The 19,765-nt window shown below is 36.3% G+C and overlaps 2 protein-coding genes across 2 annotated transcripts in view; one reads left to right on the forward strand and one right to left on the reverse strand.

Moving 5' to 3' along the window:
* The first annotated feature begins 12,602 nt into the window (after positions 1-12,602).
* On the forward strand, positions 12,603-16,204 carry LOC137004944 (TRPM8 channel-associated factor homolog). The gene is made up of 7 exons (XM_067365673.1): positions 12,603-13,219; positions 13,300-14,270; positions 14,363-14,457; positions 14,597-14,810; positions 14,905-15,144; positions 15,264-15,601; positions 15,962-16,204. The coding sequence occupies exons 1-7, from the start codon at positions 12,603-12,605 to the stop codon at positions 16,202-16,204; spliced, it is 2,718 nt and encodes a 905-aa protein (XP_067221774.1).
* Positions 16,205-19,311: 3,107 nt separating this feature from the next.
* Positions 19,312-19,765, reverse strand: part of si:dkey-243k1.3 (endonuclease domain-containing 1 protein-like) — a 50,436-nt gene continuing 49,982 nt past the window's right edge. Inside the window, exon 5 of the transcript XR_010892192.1 lies at positions 19,312-19,363. The gene's annotated coding sequence lies outside the window, so the exon portion shown is untranslated. The remainder of the gene's footprint in view (positions 19,364-19,765) is intronic.

Here is a 19,765-nt window from a genome sequence, read left to right on the forward strand (position 1 = left end):
AAAGCGTGCATATGCACAGATTTGATCTTAGAGATCCACACCAACGCTCATATTTATAAAAACGTGGAAAAGTGCTTAGCGCCACATCAGAGTTTGAACAGAAGTACAGTACACACTTTTCCTTGTCAGATTACTGCAGGTTTTTTGGAAATCAAAGCTATTCTTACAGCTCGCCTGTCACAGACACGTCAGGTTCCACCTCACTGCAGTACCCACGCACTCAATCACCAGCCTTCTAATCACCGCCACCTGCACGTCATTACCCTGCAATCACCAGCACCATAAAGCCACCACACTCAAACACACTCACTGTCCAGTCTCGTTCGCACTACATGATATGTATGCTTACCTTAAGGACTCCCAAACTACTTACCTACCTGCTCCAGCGATCTCCTTCATCTCCTTCGTCTCCTGGTCTCCCCGTGTGCAAACCTACCTGTGTGTGTGAGTGTCTCCATCGTCTCCCTCAACTGCATCTCTCATCCATCATCTGCAAGTTGAAAAGGACAGTATTATACCCTATTCATCTCTCATCACGCCATATCTGCCTGTTATCATTCTGTGCTCTACTGTTTGTAAATAAATACTTAACTGGATTGCTTCTACTTCAGTCTCCGTGTCTCTGTTGTAACAGAGCCATTCTAAATTAAACGATTTGGATGATGACTGGTGATCTTTTATATGTAAATGACATTAATTGGGTGTTGTTTACAACACAGAGAATCAAAACCATTCAGCTGCGCACCAGTTCAAGATTTATTTGCGATTTAGGCTATATATTTCACATCTGAAAGAGTCATACGCTTGTTTTCTGTGTGTACGTTCATTCTAAGAATCTCACATACGCACATCTGAGAAATGATCGTAATATTATTTAGGACGGTTTCTGTGCAACATTTTATAAATAAGGCTCTTGATCTCTTAGAAATTGAATGGTTCACTAATACAGCCATGCAAAGTGAATGCAAAACAATATAATGTAAATTAAAACGTAAAAAAACTTGACAGTATTATCTAAAAAAGTATGTAGATTGTATGCTGAAGAATGTGTCCCGTCATCCCTGTTACTCTGGTCAGTCCTGTTACCATTATGTCAATCCTGTTACTGTCATTAATTTCATAAATAATGTAAAAATAATATTTGAAAAGGCCTTCTAAGTTTTTCGGTTGTAACAATCACATTATTTTGTTTTGGACAAAGCCCTTCTTTTAATATCTATCTTGTAAATATATATATTTTTCTTAATTGACAGGTGATCAGCCTTCAAAATTCTGATGTTTTTGGTCCTCTGAATGACAAATATAAGATTTGTTTAAAAAAAAAACAAATTTGAAACAACGAAAAATGTGACAAAAATACTGCTCATATATGTAAAAACTATTACATAGTTCTAATTAAAACTGTAGTATATAGTGATGATTATGTCTGTAACAGGGTTGACAAAAATATCAAAACATGAGGAAGAAAAGTAGTAATAAAATAAAATATTATATAGCCTGAGATGGCACAATACAATTTCTTGTCATTTTAAGTTGTCTTCATTTCATACATATAATTTTTTTTTTTTAATTAAACTTATTTTATTTTTTAATTTTTGAAAAGGCACCGATTTCGTGGAATGACCCATTTTTTTTAGTTCTCACCAAAGCTCATGCTATATTGCTGTAGATCATTAAACTGTTACGCTGCCTCAAAAGTCTGTCCGAAATCAATTTCGTGAGGTACTTTCATGCACAAACGCTGCCGTACAAGTCATTCTCTTATACGACAGCGAGGCAACAAGACAGCTACCTAGGTTCTCGGACGCACCCCTAGACTGAACCCTCCGCACGCTTTAGGGGTTCTGCATTATTTCTATGAGCTGAAGGGAGGCACAGCGACCTGAAGCTGTAACTTCACCTGCTGGTGTCGCTGTTTGACAATGTTTCTTTAGAAACTTTTACATTTTATAATGCCAAATTTTGTAACATTTGTGTTGTTTAAATTATTGTAATATTGATTATTTTCTCATCCAGTTTTTTTACTGCCTCCCTTGCCTCTTCGGAGGAAAAGTCCCTGACAGAGACGGTGTTTTACATCTGCAGCAAGATACCCGAGAAAAGATAAGCCTACAGGTAAATGAAAATATTTAATTCCTTTCATGTTCATGTATAGTGAGAAATAATACAAATCTATACAATTGTCCAGTTTTGCTTATACAGTAGGCTTAGATGGTTTTTTTTAAGCAACATAACTATCAAGACTATGCAAACTTTGCAAAGTGTCTATCAGAGAACAGACGAAAACAACATGTAAAATAAATGGCTTAGTTTTGCTTTTATAAAATGAACATAAATTATAATATTACAGATAAATTAAGTTTTTTTTTGTTATCAATTTGTTTTGTGTTACAGTATGTGTAAAATTTACAGATGCAGAAAAGTGCCTAGATATTAAACGTGTTATGTCATCACTGCTCATTAATACACTGAAATACAAGATTACTTGTCAAATAAATAGATCAACTTGAAATCATTTTAGTTCACATGTATTGCAGAGTGATACATGACCCAGTAAATTACTTCAATAATTCTGCAAATATTAAAGGGTTGAGGTTAAGCAAACAGAGATACTAAAAGATGTTTGTGCAGCTGTCCAGCTGATTTTACACTGGATTTTACCCTGCTCTGACAGAGGGTACCCAACACCATATCAATAATATCTAACAGATCATGAAAGATCACAACTCTGTCCTCTATTGCCAAATCATACACAAATATCAAATACTGTTAGATCTATGAATATCATTATAGCCCAAGTGGCTGTCGGCACACACAGTCTGGGGTGTGAAGTTCCTGGGATCATATTTCCATATTAACACAACAGAAAATGTTTTAGAATGATTTCATTTCTGAATTTATATGACACCGACAAAATGTTTTGTGGGCGCACATAGCTAGGCCACACTGTAAAAAAAAAAAAAATCCTAATGTTGTGGAAAATAGCTGTGATTTTTTTTTTTTTTTTTTTTTATGGTCATTTTCTTTTCTTTTAAATTATACTCTTTAAAATTACAATGTATGTAAATTAACAACTTGTAAGTACTATTTTAAGTATTATGATATTAATGTTAATATATTAATAATATTAATGAAATTAAAGTCAAATATCCTAGTTTAAATAAAGTGCAAAAAACTTTAACATAAATTTTCTTTAAAAGTAAAAGTTTTTTTTAAACAAGTATTTCCTGATTTGATCACATGAACATTAAACACTAACAGATCTCTCAAGATCTCAGCACTTATTAGACTTTATGGTTCTTCTTGAGAATTAAAGATTTAGATGTTGATGTCTTATTGAAAAGAGTTTGGTGTCACCATTATGGAGGTCAGTGTTGGTTTTAGTTGGGCTCTTGACCCTTGACTTTTTCATGTTAGTTTTTCTCTGACTGCTTTAACTGTGTGTTTCTAATGCATGTTTGTTATAGGAATTGATGATATGGTTATCATGAAGTGGCCTGATTCACTGATATCACATAGTGTCAAATTTCTGAGTAAATTAACTGTTAATTTCCTATGATTTAGGCTACTGTAACTTTGTGATATTGTGGAATCATAACCTACTATTCTAAATTTTAAGTCATTATGCAGAAAAATGTTTCAGCCTTTTTTTTTTTTTTTGGATCACAGAGACATCAAGAATCAATATGTGAATCTCAAAAATGGTGACAATCAATGAAGCTTTTTTGTGAATTTAGTAGCTTGTTTTATGACGTTCAGAGTTCAGAAGTTAAATATGCTCTGTCCGTACGTACAGTTTGTCTGTGGTGTAAAGTTCCTGGTATCATATTTTCATATGAAAATATGATACCATAATATATTCATATTATCATATTTTCATATGAACACATCACGAAATTTGATAATGCTGGATTTAGCTGGAAAACGATTTTATCTAGCCTTCTACATAGGATACTCATTTTTTGAGAACTCGTAAAATAATAAAGTAATGATACCTCGCATATGCCCTGACGGCACAAACAGTAGCTTGTTATGCCACTTTATTACTTTATTAGAATTTGCAACAGATTAAATATATATTGGCTACATCGCTTAAATTATTGACTAAAATGTTATCTAAAGTGAGCAGGTAGACTAGATAAATTAATTCTCCATTGAAATCCAGCAATACAGCAGTTTCTGATGTGTTGTTAGGGAAATATGATCCCAGCTCCTCAAGCAACTGTTTAACAAAATATTATAAAAAGCGAGCACGTACCCACAGAAGGCGACGTTCAAGCAACGTTCCCTAAAAGTTCTCGAAACTGTGACGAAGATTCCGAACCTTTATAGAACATTCGGGACGTCAATAAAGTGTCCTCTTTTGGTAATGAAAGTGCTGCAGTTCAAGGTTCCTTATATGACTTTAGGGGGACTTTCTCTTTTGGTTATTTTATGGTCACATAAGAACATTACAAAGAGGACATTTGGGACGTTAACAGAACGTTCCCGCACGGTCCTCTGTTAGTCATTTAATAACGTTCTTGATATGACTTTAGGGGGGCGTTTTATTTTGGTTATTTTATGGTCGCGCAAGAACGTTATGAGGACATTTGGGAAGTTAACCGAACGTAGTAATAATCCTCTAAACATTCCCAGAACGTCCTGAATGTTCCCTGAAGGTCCACTAAATAACGTCCCCAGCAGGGCTTGACATTAACACCCGCCAACCCGCCAAATGCGGGTAGATTTCAGCTGTGGCGGGTAAGACAGCCACTCCCACTAGCCACTTTGGCGGGTTGAATATAATTTCAGTTTACAGCCAAATGAAAAGTAGCCAAGCTCGTCGTATCACAAAATTACAATTCAGTCACAATTCTTTATCGATTAACTTGCGGTTATGAAGGTGGGATAGGCGGAATCACGCTAAATGACACAACAGAAGCGTTCGCGTGCACGATCAGTTCTCCTTGCGTCTGAATACACGCACACACAGATGTCAAAGTGCATCGTGTGGAGTATCTCGCGTGAATACAGTCGGCTATGGCTTACGGCTAAGTGGAAGTAAACAGGTGGGTAAAAACTGGATATGTGTCAGTATATGACGTCCCTGCATTCAGCAGCCCCCAAATAAATACCCCTCTGTCATTAATGTTAATCAAACATCAAAAAATGTTAAATACATGTTTGCTAAATAAACATATGTATCAGATTTTTTTTTTAAATTACTATTTGTAATTTGCTTCTTTGTTCTTTTTATATAGCCTAACAAAAATAACTGTATACCTCATGTATAGTCTTGATTTGGGTGGTCAATCTGCATTTGTAAGTTTGAAAGGGTTTTAAATCTTGCAAATCAAGTAAAATGACACAAAATCAAGTAATTTAAGAATGCCAGAGTCAAATATAATCATATAAAATGTAATTTCCCAACAGCAAAATTGTGGCCAGTGAAAATGCTGAGTGGCTAGTAACTTTGGAAAACCACTAGCCACATTGGCTGGTGAGCAAAAAAGTTAATGTCAAGCCTTGGTCCCCAGACCCCAAAACCCCACATCGTGACCGTCTCGGAATGTTCTGGGAACGTTACCAGGTGACGCCCTTGACACAAATATCCTGAAGGATTCCAGAAGGAAAATTGTTCAGGATTCCAATTAGTATTTCTATCAGAATTATAATTTCTGGGATTTTGTTCTTATTCTGTAAAATAATGTAGCCTACACTGAAAACAGGGTGAAATGCATGGCATTAAAAAGATTATTAATAAATTAATAATAATAATAATAAAAGATCAATGACTGGCAAAAGCAGCTACCGAACAAAAACTGTAAAATTACCTAATTTATATTCCTTTATTATTGTTAATTTAGATTTTGTGGTGACTATAGTAAAGACCAGTGGTGTAATGTAACAAAGTAATAATACTTCGTTACTTAAGTATTTTTTGGGAGAATCTGTACTTTACTTGAGTTTTTATATTTCTGTCAACTTTTACTTTTACTCCACTACATTTCCTAAATAAATTGTATAGCTACTTTTACTCCGATACATTTTCCCAAAGCATTTTCGTTACTTACTACAAAATAATGTCGGAAGAACACAGACTGCAAGCAAGCATGTGCAAACAAGTGCTCGCACAACCATGGTTGATTTCATTTTCCGGGTTGCGTCTGTTGCTGGAGAGGCTGAGAAGAGTGCGCTGTCATTACGAGTATAGATTACGAGACATTATGAGAGCGGCCTCTAGAGGCGAAAGAAAAACACTGATGCCTCGTATAGTTTGTTTTGACACGTAAGGCTTCAAAATGATTTAAAACGGACAACAAAACGGTATGTTATTCAGTGTACACTACAGTACATGTTTTCATATCACTATAAAGTAATTAGTTTGTTGACTAGATGCTGCATTAGCGGAGAACAGTATGTTTGCCGTCGAAGCTGAGAGTGGTTAAAACAATGTTACAAAAACACCAACTGTATGCCACGATTGTTACCATTCATTTGCATTAGTTTATACCTATTTGTTCGCTGTTATTTGAATTTCATTTTCATTTTTCATTTTGATCAAAATATTGTGATACGTATCGTATTGTGAACCCAGTATCGCGATACGCATCAAAACGTGAACTGAGTGTATCGTTCCACCCTTAGTAAAAGGCCATCAGCCACATGAAAATGAAATGCCACTGCAGAAAAACTTTTGTGTAATTAGCTGTTCATTTGCTACCTTTTTGCTATTAGTGAACACCTAAACTTCTAATGGGCATGTCACTGTCAAGCTGTCAGATCCACCCAATTAGTTGTACTGCATAGGGAAAACCGTCCCAACATTTACAGCACTCATTGAACATGCCAAAATGTATCCTAGCAAAACTGCTAATAGTTAAAATATTTGCAACATAAAGTAGATTAGAAAGACTCAAATATCCCTGACACAGTTATCAGGTTTTGTGGCAGCACGTGTCACTTAAAGACATTTCCTCTAAGCAAACAGAGATACTAAAAGATGCAAACACACACACACACACACACAGTCTGGGGTGTGAAGTTCCTGGGATCATATTTCCATATTAACACAACAGATAATGTTGTAATTCTGGATTTCGTTTTAGAATGATTTCATTTCTGAATTTATATGACACCGCCAAAATGTTTTGTGGGCGCACATAGCTAGGCTACACTGTAAAAACAAATCCTAATTTTGTGGAAAATAGCTGTGATTTTTTTTTTATGGTCATTTTCTTTTATTTTAAATTATACTCAAAACTGTAAAATTACAATGTATGCAAATTAACAACTTAGAAGTACTATTTTAAGTATTATGATATTAATGAAAAATTACAGTAATTCACATTTTTTTCACAAAATTTATCGTATTTCTTATTTTTATACATTATTTTTTCTGTATTCTTAAATTACAAACAAATGCATGTAAAATTACAAAAATAATCAGTAATTAAACAGGAACAAAACAGTAAATGATGAAATGGTCAAATTAATGGCAGCCAAAAAACCCTGTAAAATTAAAGTAAAATATCCTAATTTTAATAAAGCGAAAAACACTGTTATTTTACAGGTAATTCCTGAATTATTACGATCAAACATCTTCACTTTAACAAATAGGCCTATCATGAAAAAACGGTCAATGACTGGCAGCAGCAGCTGCCAAACAAAGATCTTGAAATTAAAGTAAAATATCCTAGTTTAAATAAAGTGCAAAAAACTTTAACATAAATTTTCTTTAAAGGTTAAAAGTTTTACAAGTATTTCAGAGTTCAGAAGTTAAATATGCTCTGTCCATCCGTACAGTTTGTCTGTGGTGTAAAGTTCCTGGTATCATATTTTCATATGAACACATCACGAAATTTGATAATGCTGGATTTAGCTGGAAAACGATTTTATCTAGCCTTCTACATAGGATACTCATTTTTTGAGAACTCGTAAAATAATAAAGTAATGATACCTCGCATATGCCCTGACGGCACAAACAGTAGCTTGTTATGCCACTTTATTACTTTATTAGAATTTGCAACAGATTAAATATATATTGGCTACATCGCTTAAATTATTGACTAAAATGTTATCTAAAGTGAGCAGGTAGACTAGATAAATTAATTCTCCATTGAAATCCAGCAATACAGCAGTTTCTGATGTGTTGTTAGGGAAATATGATCCCAGCTCCTCAAGCAACTGTTTAACAAAATATTATAAAAAGCGAGCACGTACCCACAGAAGGCGACGTTCTCGCAACGTTCCCTAAAAGTACTCGAAACTGTGACAAAGATTCCGAACCTTTACAGAACATTCGGGACGTTACTAAAGCGTCCTCTTTTGGTAATGAAAGTGCTGCAGTTCAAGGTTCCTTATATGACTTTAGGGGGACTTTCTCTTTTGGTTATTTTATGGTCACATAAGAACATTACAAAGAGGACATTTGGGACGTTAACAGAACGTTCCCACACGGTCCTCTGTTGGTCATTTAATAACGTTCCTGAAATGACTTTAGGGGGACGTTTTATTTTGGTTATTTTATGGTCGCGCAAGAACGTTATGAGGACATTTGGGAAGTTAACCGAATGTAGTAATAATCCTCTAAACATTCCCAGAACGTCCTGAATGTTCCCCTGAAGGTCCACTAAATAACGTCCCCAGACCCCAAAACCCCACATCGTGACCGTCTCTGAATGTTCTGGGAACGTTACCAGGTGACGCCCTTGACACAAATATCCTGAAGGATTCCAGAAAGAAAATTGTTCAGGATTCCAATTAGAATTTCTATCAGAATTATAATTTCTGGGATTTTGTTCTTATTCTGTAAAATAATGTAGCCTACACTGAAAACAGGGTGAAATGCATGGCATTAAAAAGATTATTAATAAATTAATAATAATAATAATAATAAAAGATCAATGACTGGCAAAAGCAGCTACCGAACAAAAACTGTAAAATTAAAGTAAAATATCCTAATTTATATTCCTTTATTATTGTTAATTTTGATTTTGTGGTGACTATAGTAAAGACCAGTGGTGTAATGTAACAAAGTAATAATACTTCGTTACTTAAGTATTTTTTGGGAGAATCTGTACTTTACTTGAGTTTTTATATTTCTGTCATTTTTTTACTTTTACTCCACTACATTTCCTAAATAAATTGTATAGCTACTTTTACTCCGATACATTTTCCCAAAGCATTTTCGTTACTTACTACAAAATAAAGTCAGAAGAACACAGACTGCAAGCAAGCATGTGCAAACAAGTGCTCGCACAACCATGGTTGATTTCATTTTCCGGGTTGCGTCTGTTGCTGGAGAGGCTGAGAAGAGTGCGCTGTCATTACGAGTATAGATTACGAGACATTATGAGAGCGGCCTCTAGAGGCGAAAGAAAAACACTGATGCCTCGTATAGTTTGTTTTGACACGTGAGGCTTCAAAATGATTTAAAACGGACAACAAAACGGTATGTTATTCAGTGTACACTACAGTACATGTTTTCATATCACTATAAAGTAATTAGTTTGTTGACTAGATGCTGCATTAGTGGAGAACAGTATGTTTGCCGTCGAAGCTGAGAGTGGTTAAAACAATGTTACAAAAACACCAACTGTATGCCACGTCTGGCAAGTCATTTACAGTAAGCACCGGTGTCACACATTTTCAAGGAGATTAGTCATTTTTGGCGAACAGGTGAAATATCTGAGAGAGCAAGACAAAAGGGACTGCAGTATGCATATATCCACGACATAATATGCAACCGATTAGAAAATAATTTGATCAAAATTGAAGCTAAAGCTTGCAGCGCAAGCAGCAGCCGCCTCATATGCTGACCATTCAAATGGGAAACACACAATTTATTGAGGAAAAGCTTTGTTCATCCACAGCAGGTAAAGTGAAATTTGTGAAAATAATCTAATAATTATAAATCAAACAGCTAATCCATAAGTCTTGTGGAATAAACACAAGACGTTAGCTTGACCACTTTGCAATGATAACATTCTCCCGCTTATATTTTTAGCATGCAAGGCTAACGTAACTCCGTCATCCCTTTAATTATTTTATTTCACGTTCAAATATATGCATTATGAACCAAGAACCGTCATTATTTCCAAGCAATGATGTGCTGAGTTAGCTAGCTAGCTAACCTACTCGTCAGATTGACCTACCCGGGCTTACTACAAATACATACATCAATATTACATCATTGTTGTCTTGATAAATAACACAAAATGACTGTATATGCATTATTATAAAGGGGGTCGCACACCGGACGCGAAGCTCAGCGCCGCGCAGCATCGCGTCTCTGACAACTCACAGGTATCGCACACCAGCCGCGCACATTATATACGCGCGAGCTCAATTTTAACTCGACTCCTGATAGAAGAGCTGCACAATGGGGGTGTTTTACGTCAACAGGGAAACGTTACATGTCTATGCTTTAATATTTCACACTGAGGTTAGTGTACATGGAACAAAGCAAAAGGAAAGAAAATGCTACGTTTATTATACATTTTTAGACTTTATTCAAGCTGTTAAACTTAGAATGTGAAACTAATGTATCTTGCAGCACAGGGTGAAGTCAGTATGTACATTAACGACGATTTGAGAGAAATATAATATACATTTAATGTAAAACAATGTACATGGCGCTCTGTGGCGTTGCTGGGTGCCGCGGACAGGCGCCGAATGTCACCGCCGGTGTGCGTACTCTCATAGAAAACAATGTGTTCACATTTTAAAGACGTGGCGCGACGCTGCGCGGCGCCAAGCTACGCGTCCGGTGTGCGACCCCCTTAAGGGTAGGTTTACTGTTGGGGTAGGTGTAGATGTTAATAAAGCCATAGACCACGTTAATATCACGCTGGAAGCACAATCTGATAGGTAACGTTAGCATTTTTCAGATTTTGCTAACGTTACCTACAGTTTCAATGGGAGGTAGCAAAATCTGACAGGGTAGCACAAATTGTCATAACACCGGCATTTCTCCACCTGGGTTTTAGGTGTCGGGAAGGGGAAAAAAATTCCACCACCCCGTCCAAACTTTTAAACGTCATTACCAGTCTGTCACTGCAGGAGAAGTCTTTCTTCTTTTTTCCCGGAGCCCAGTTAGCAGGACGTCCTGCTGCATCTGCAAAATGAGGGGAAACCATAACTGAGCATCTGTTATTGGGTCATTTTGCACTGTGTTGAAAAAAAAGAAGAAGATAAAATTGTTGTTAAAACAACGTTTTCTGGTTGCACTTTATTTCAAGTATCTGCAGGTCGGAGTAATGGGTTAAAGGGAGGGGGCGTTTGAACGGTCTGTTAGAGTGTGGGGTAGGGTTGGGGGTGTACTTACAGTAAGTACACAGTAGTATAAAGTAACTACATGGGTTAGGTTTAGGTTTATGTGGAAGAATAATAAAAAGGCTGCCAAATAAAAATACCATTAAACTACTCTTTAGTTCCATTAAATTGGCCTCAAATCAAAGTACTGAGACTTGAATTGAGCTCACCTCCTACAAAGAGCTATCAAGGGGTGTGATCCTTTTGGGTAGGGGCATGTTTGTTTTGGTTATTTTATATATCAACAGCGTTTCTCAAAGATCACTTACTGCACCTTTAATATACACAGGCTACTGTAACCAAACGTGCTGCTTGTTGTATGTAAGTAAAGCAAAAGATACAACTTTATAATGCAATCCTTCTAATAAACAACTACAAATAACCACAATAGTGATTCACCTTCTCACACAGATGTTCCCACATTCCAATAACAGGCTTTCTGTAAATACCAGGGGCTGTGGAAACAAACACCTGAAAAACACAATGTATTCCCATTCCTAAATAAATAAGATATGGGAAATACATCTACTACACTCAGTTTTCAAACTTCAAAACTTTCATTCAAAATGTTTGGGGTCTGTAAGGTAATAAATTAATGCTTTTATTCCACAAGGATGCATTAAATTGATCAAATTGAAGGTAAAGACATAATTTTACAAAAAAAAAAAAAAGAAAATCTATTCCAAATAAATGCTGTTTTTTTTTTACTTTGCTTTTGAACCCTGAAAAAAATCTATCAGTTTTTTAATGAAAATATTAAGCAGCACAACTTTTTCAGCATTGATAATAATTAGTAAGAAAAGTTTCTTGAGTAGCAAATCTGCATATTAGAATGATTTCTGAAGGATCATGTGATCATCATTAGATGAACAAACAAAATGAAAAAAGGAGTATTTATGGGCGTGCTCCTAGGATGTGCTCCTTATAGGTGAGCCATAGACATAGCCACAAACACATTCACACAGTAGTTACTCAGAGCTAATAACGAAAGTCATTTGAGCTTGTTTGCATCTACAGATAAAGGTGAGTGTGTGCATAGGGACGGGATGTAAGGTTTAAATTGTTTATATCAGACTTTTGTATAGTATATTAAGCAATATTATTATTATTTTTTTAACAAAATTTTCTAAATATATGCAACCCTTCTTATTTTCTGTCTATGTGTAGGACTGAAAACCAATCCGTATCATTTTTCTGCATGCACAATCTCTGGTTGAACAAACCCAGTGTTCAGACCCTGTTCATCTGATTGTTAGTTAAGAGTGATTGATTTGAATTCACTTACTAAACAGAAGTACTCCACAATGGCATGTAAACAGGATTACAACACTCTCATGTCTGGGCTGCAGGAGCTTGATTTCCAAGGGAAAGCAGTGCCCAGCAATCTTGTACTAATAGGTGAACATGCCTTTCCACTTGCAATGAATCCAATAGGTCTGGTGCTGATAGCTGCATCTCATTACGGTCAGGGACGTATAGTGGTGTTGGGACACGAGGAATACCTAACACGCTTTCCTGGCCTCATAGAGAATGCCCTAATGTGGCTCATGCCAGGTACCGGTGATGGCGGCATTGTAGGGATCAAGGGGAGTTTACGTTCAGTAGCTGACAACTTGAACAGCTGCTCTATCAAGACAGAGCTAGGAGACTTTCGGGATGGATTAGCTATATATATCACAGATGCTTACAGTGTTGAGACCTGTGCAAAGGATCTGATTGCTTTCCTCAAAGCTGGAGGTGGTTTGATCATTGCTGGTCAAGCCTGGAATTGGTCTTATCACCATCCACAAGAAAACTCTATAAGGAACTTCCCAGGAAACAAGGTGTGCAGTGTTGCAGGAATTTATTTCTCTAAAGACCCACAAGAAGTTGGCAAATTTCCTGTTCCGAGTAATATCCCTTCTAATTGGCTTGCTGTTTCGTAAGTTCAGCATACATTTTTGTTTTTTACCCATTCTTTAACAAACCATGCGTTTCACCATCTGTCTTGTCTTTTTTCAGAATAGCCAAAGACTTTAAAGATGATCTAGAGTTCCTGCTACAAGGCGTGTCCGAGTTTGACACCCAAGGAGAGGCTTTAGCATCTGAGGTGATGGTGCATGGACCATTAGCATTTCCCATTGTATTCACGCCGGCTGGAAAAGCATTCATTGCTGGTGCATATTATGGACAAGGTCGAGTAATTCTGGTATCCCATGAAGGCTACCTGGGCCGGGACTCTCTGTCCACATTCATGATCAATGCTATCAAGTGGCTTGATGAGGGTCGGACGGGTGTTATTGGGATCTTACCCAGCCTCGAAGCAGCCCACACGGTACTGAGCAAATCAGGTTTAGATTGCCAGTTGACTGGCTTCAGAGAAGATCTGAGCGTCTACGTCTGCACTTCCTACAGTGATGCCCAGTGTGCAGAGATCCAAGAATTTGTTGCTGAAGGTGGAGGTCTTCTGATTGGGGGTCATGCCTGGTATTGGGCCCAGACCCACCCTGGCTGTAATGTGATGACCGAATACCCAGGAAATCACATTCTTAACAAGATGGGATTGAGCCTCTTAGGCAACACCTTGGGTGGAGGGTTATATAAGGCCCCAGAAATAGAGCACTGGTGTAGAGAGGGGTACCACTTTCGTAGCATGCTGCAGCGATTTTCTGAACATGTAAGCCAGGGAAAAGAACTGACTGATCATGAACAGGGCTACTTGAAGCAGCTGGGCTGCGACTGTGCCAATTATCTTCGTATGCGTTCACATGACAGTGCCGCCTACACTTCAGTGCTCGCAATTCTTACTGACATAGTGAAGAAGGAAGGTGTTCCACAGGTGTGCAGTAATTGTCCTGTTGAAAGTGCCAAAGGCCACCTGATGCTCCAAATTGGGACTGAGGTATACAAAGTGTCGCCTAATCCTGATGACCTTTTTCCATACATCATCAAGAACAGACCCGCAAGAGTTCGGATCAGTGCAAACACTGCAGGTATGAAAGGTTTCTTGCCAAATGCAGAAGTACAATGTTATTCCTTGTTTAAGTTTTACAATTTCTGATCACTATAAAATTACTTGTTTCAGCTGATGAAGAATGGATAAGCACAGGCTTATATCTTTCTCCTGGTATGAAGACGTTCATAGAAATACCTCCAGAGATCGTTGGGAAAAATTGGCAGGTAATCAATAGTCTATATACATTACATGTTTCCAATTAAGGAATAGCGCTGCATGTAATATACTGTCATTCTAGAAACAAATTTATTGCTCTTAGGGCTTGGATCGCATGTTATTAACATGAGGAGATACTCTATATAGGTGCAGCTTGGTTGCCAGACAGATAACATTGGTGGAGCAAATGTCCTGAAACGGGCTCCTGTGGTCCATGAGCGATTCCCCTTAAACAAAGAAATGGTCCAGGTCTGGAATTTGTGGGGAGGGCTCATCTACCTCATAGCACCTCCCCAGAGCAAAGTGGATGGGGTGGAAATTGTCGTGCAGGTCTCAGTACAGGCTCCATACTTCAAATCTGGTAGGAATTCTGAATTAATATTCAGTCAGCAACACAGTAAGGTTTCTATTCAGAACATTTAAAGGTCTATGGTAAAACTTGTTTTGTCCCTCAGGAGAGACAAGTGTAGCTGACTGGGTGAGCGGGATCCGTTCGGCACCTGCCCCCTGGGCAGAACTTGAGTTTGAGAATATCATCATTACATTAGAATCAGAGTTTATAAGGAATCTGGACCGCCCTGATGAGGTGGCTACACTTTGGGATACCATAATGAGAAGCATAGCTGACCTTGCAGCAAGACCTGCCAAGTTTCCCCGCAAAGAGCGGTTTGTTGCGGATGTTCAGATCTCTTGCGGTCAGTGGTACTATTGCTGAGATAAAAAACCATCACAATTACCACAGAATCATGCCATTATTATTAATTATATTCACACAATCCTAACAATAGCACTGATCCTCCTATTCCCCCCTCAGGTTTCATGCATTCTGGATATCCCATCATGATGCACTCCATCTCTGCCCCAGAACTAATAAATGTGGAGAAAGCCTATAAAAGTGGTCTTTGGGGAGCCATCCATGAGTTGGGTCATAACCAGCAGCGCAGAGTTTGGGAGTTCCCTCCGCACACCACTGAGTGCACCTGCAACCTGTGGTCAGTGTACGTACATGAGAAAGTGCTGCGAATGAATAGAGCTAATGCTCATCCCGACATGACTCTAAAAAACCGCCAGGCTCGTATCAAGATGTATTGCAGTGGCGGTAAGGATTTAAAAAGCTGGAGTGTGTGGACAGCACTCGAGACTTACATGCAGGTACAAACTGACTGCGAATAAAGTTTTAACAGTTTGTTTATACAGTAAAATGCATGGGTTTATAAAAATTGTTTGATAATGTACATTTTTGTTTACATCATCAGTGCCATTATTGTAATTGTTTTAGGAGAGTTTAAAGCAAGAATGGGTTATTTGTGAGCATTGGAAGTGATAATTTACTCTTTTTTTCAGTTAAGTCTTAAAAGGAAATGTGTAATTTAAAATCTTTAATGCGAAATAAACAAATATAAAAATGTAATTTTATGCAATTATTATAAAAATATAATTATATAAATATATATACCCATATTTGTGTAGCCTTACACTCTTACCTTTTTTCTTTTTCTTTTTTTTTTCAAGCTTCAGGAAAAATTTGGCTGGGATGCTTTTAAGAAAGTTTTTGCTGCGTACCATAAAATGAGTGGAGTGCCAGATGACAATGCAGGCAAGATGAATCTATATGCTGAGACCTTCTCCAAGGTGGTCAACCTGAATCTGTGCCCCTTCTTCAAAGCGTGGGGTTGGCCCATCCAGCCCAGCACAGAAGAGAAGATCTCTCATCTTCCTAAATGGAGTGACCATCCTATGAGCCAGTACGCATAAGAACTTCTCAGATAGATTTTAAAATTTGCAGTGCCAGTTTTAATGTAATTAAAGGGTAAGATTAAGTATAAAAGATTATATATGCTTATCTGGAGTTTCATGGACATTTATTGTATTCATGAGCAACTGATTCATGTCAGTGTGAGGCAAAAATGTGGCTATAGGGTAAGTGGGTTAAGGTAAAGTACAGTATAACCTGAACATGCATGTTAAAAACACAACATATACATAAAAACTAAAACTTGGCCTGGTCCAGTTTAGTGCTGAAGGGGAAAATATATTTAGTAATTTTTGTTTACATTTCACTTATATGCCCCAGTGGTCTTTTGACTATACTGTCTGTGATAGAGGCCTTTCATGGTGTATGGGTAACAAAATCAGTTCTTTTTGCTTTCACATTGTTCCTAGATTTTTCAATTCGAAAAACAAGAAGAAAAATGTTTTGCACAAGTTTAAATGTGTGGCAGCAAAGAATGATGACTACTGATGACAATGTAGCAGTCGCCTCAATGCTGTATTGTTTTGTATAATAACATGTTCTGCCACATATATTTGGAATCATGCAACTGTCAAATTAAAGTGATGCTGGGACAATCCTGTGTGAAGTGTGAAAAATATCACATACATTTAACAATATAACCAATGCCTCTCTGCATAAATATAATAAACTCACATAAAGTGATATATATACTATAGAAAATCTCAACTGCTTGATTGTTTATTGATATTAAACGTAAACTATGATATTGCTCAGCTCTAAACTAAATCTGCACAATTAGGCATCAAAGTACTATAAACATTAACATCAGGAATTTCCATAATGCTGCAATGCGTAATGTAAATAAAACACTACACACATACAATTGACTTGACTTTTGATGCAAAAATATGTAAAAAAATTTCTGCAAGCTCTGAGACCTCTAAAATGAAAAAGTATTAAAATCATAATGATTTCTTTCCAAGATACAAACATTTTTGATATATTATATAAGTGATTCATTTCTGCCAAGCAATATCAATATGAGATGTGTCACAAAAATTAAAATTTATAGAGTTTCAGTAATAGTACTAGCTACATTAAACTGCTATATTTAATGAATATAATGTATAATAAAGCAATTGGGCAATATTTGTGGGTCCTTGTAAACCCAAATGTCTGATTTTTATCAGTAAAAAGGGCTTACATTATTTATATGTAGCAATAATTCTGTATTTTCAGGTTCAGAATCATGAATATTTTTATTCTGGTGTCACCATTTTACTGCTTTAATAAGTTCTCTCTTAAGTTTCAGCTATCCTAATTCTAATTTCATGTTAAGATTCAGTTTTATTTTTCAGTGACACACCCAATCAAATCTTCTAATTTGTTAATGTTTTGGAAGTAAATCTGTTATTTGAATTTCATTTTCATTTTGATCAAAATATTGTGATATGTATCGTATTGTGAACCCAGTATCGCGATCAAAACGTGAACTGAGTGTATCGTTCCACCCTTAGTAAAAGGCCATCAGCCACATGAAAATGAAATGCCACTGCAGAAAAACTTTTGTGTAATTAGCTGTTCATTTGCTATCTTTTTGCTATTAGTGAACACCTAAACTTCTAATGGGCATGTCACTGTCAAGCTGTCAGATCCACCCAATTAGTTGTACTGCATAGGGAAAACCGTCCCAACATTTACAGAACTCATTGAACATGCCAAAATGTATCCTAGCAAAACTGCTAATAGTTAAAATATTTGCAACATAAAGTAGATTAGAAAGACTCAAATATCCCTGACACAGTTATCAGGTTTTGTGGCAGCACGTGTCACTTAAAGACATTTCCTCTAAGCAAACAGAGATACTAAAAGATGCAAACACACACACACACACACACACAGTCTGGGGTGTGAAGTTCCTGGGATCATATTTCCATATTAACACAACAGATAATGTTGTAATTCTGGATTTAGTTTTAGAATGATTTCATTTCTGAATTTATATGACACCGCCAAAATGTTTTGTGGGCGCACATAGCTAGGCCACACTGTAAAAACAAATCCTAATTTTGCGAAAAATAGCTGTGTTTTTTTTTTTATGGTCATTTTCTTTTATTTTAAATTATACTCAAAACTGTAAAATTACAATGTATGCAAATTAACAACTTAAAAGTACTATTTTAAGTATTATGATATTAATGAAAAATGACAGTAATTCACATTTTTTTTCACAAAATGTATCGTATTTCTTATTTTTATACATTATTTTTTCTGTATTCTTAAATTACAAACAAATGCATGTAAAATTGCAAAAATAATCAGTAATTAAACAGGAACAAAACAGTAAATGATAAAATGGTCAAATTAATGGCAGCCAAAAAACCCTGTAAAATTAAAGTAAAATATCCTAATTTTAATCAAGCGAAAAACACTTTTATTTTACAGGTAATTCCTGAATTATTACGATCAAACATCTTCACTTTAACAAATAGGCCTATCATGAAAAAACGGTCAATGACTGGCAGCAGCAGCTGCAAAACAAAGATCTTGAAATTAAGGTCAAATATCCTAGTTTAAATAAAGTGCAAAAAACTTTAACATAAATTTTCTTTAAAGGTTAAAAGTTTTACAAGTATTTCAGAGTTCAGAAGTTAAATATGCTCTGTCCATCCGTACAGTTTGTCTGTGGTGCAAAGTTCCTGGTATCATATTTTCATATGAAAATATGATAATATTTTCATATGAACACATCACAAAATTTTATAATGCTGGATTTAGCTGGAAAACGATTTTATCTAGCCTTCTACATAGGCTACTCATTTTTTGAGAACTCGTAAAATAATAAAGTAATGATACCTCGCATATGCCCTGACGGCAAAAAAAAAAAAAAGCCTGTAAAGCTGTGTTTTACCAAAAGCCCTTACCATTGTAAAGTTTCCCTTTTTTGTTATACTAAAACGGAGCAAGAAAAACACAACAATGTCCCCTTGTGGTCAGAGTAAGCTATTACACATGATTTGCATCAACTTATAAAATACAGTAACTCTTAATAACAGTAACACATTCAATCTGCTTATGTGTTATGAAGACTACAGTTAGCGTCATTACCAGTCTGTCACTGCAGGAGAAGTCTTTCTTCTTTTTTCCCGGAGCCCAGTTAGCAGGACGTCCTGCTGCATCTGCAAAATGAGGGGAAACCATAACTGAGCATATGTTATTGGGTCATTTTGGGCTGTGTTGAAAAAAAAAAGATAAAATTGTTGTTAAAACAACGTTTTCTGGTTGCACTTTATTTCAAGTATCTGCAGGTCGGAGTAATGGGTTAAAGGGAGGGGGCGTTTGAACGGTCTGTTAGAGTGTGGGGTAGGGTTGGGGGTGTACTTACAGTAAGTACACAGTAGTATAAAGTAACTACATGGGTTAAGTTAAGGTTAATGTGGAAGAATAAAAAAAAGGCTGCCAAATAAAAAATACCATTAAACTACTCTTTAGTTCCATTAAATTGGCCTCAAATCAAAGTACTGAGACTTGAATTGAGCTCACCTCCTACAAAGAGCTATCAAGGGGTGTGATCCTTTTGG

Source organism: Chanodichthys erythropterus, chromosome 17 (assembly GCF_024489055.1).
Source record: "Chanodichthys erythropterus isolate Z2021 chromosome 17, ASM2448905v1, whole genome shotgun sequence".
Taxonomy (NCBI): Eukaryota; Metazoa; Chordata; class Actinopteri; order Cypriniformes; family Xenocyprididae; genus Chanodichthys; species Chanodichthys erythropterus.

Excerpts from the sequence above, each read along its gene's own strand:
- LOC137004944 (XM_067365673.1), top strand. The coding sequence starts at position 12,603 with ATGGCATGTAAACAGGATTACAACACTCTCATGTCTGGGCTGCAGGAG. Across the intron at positions 14,271-14,362 it reads GATCAGTGCAAACACTGCAG|CTGATGAAGAATGGATAAGC; the intron begins GTATGAAAGGTT and ends TACTTGTTTCAG. Across the intron at positions 15,602-15,961 it reads CACTCGAGACTTACATGCAG|CTTCAGGAAAAATTTGGCTG; the intron begins GTACAAACTGAC and ends TTTTTTTTCAAG.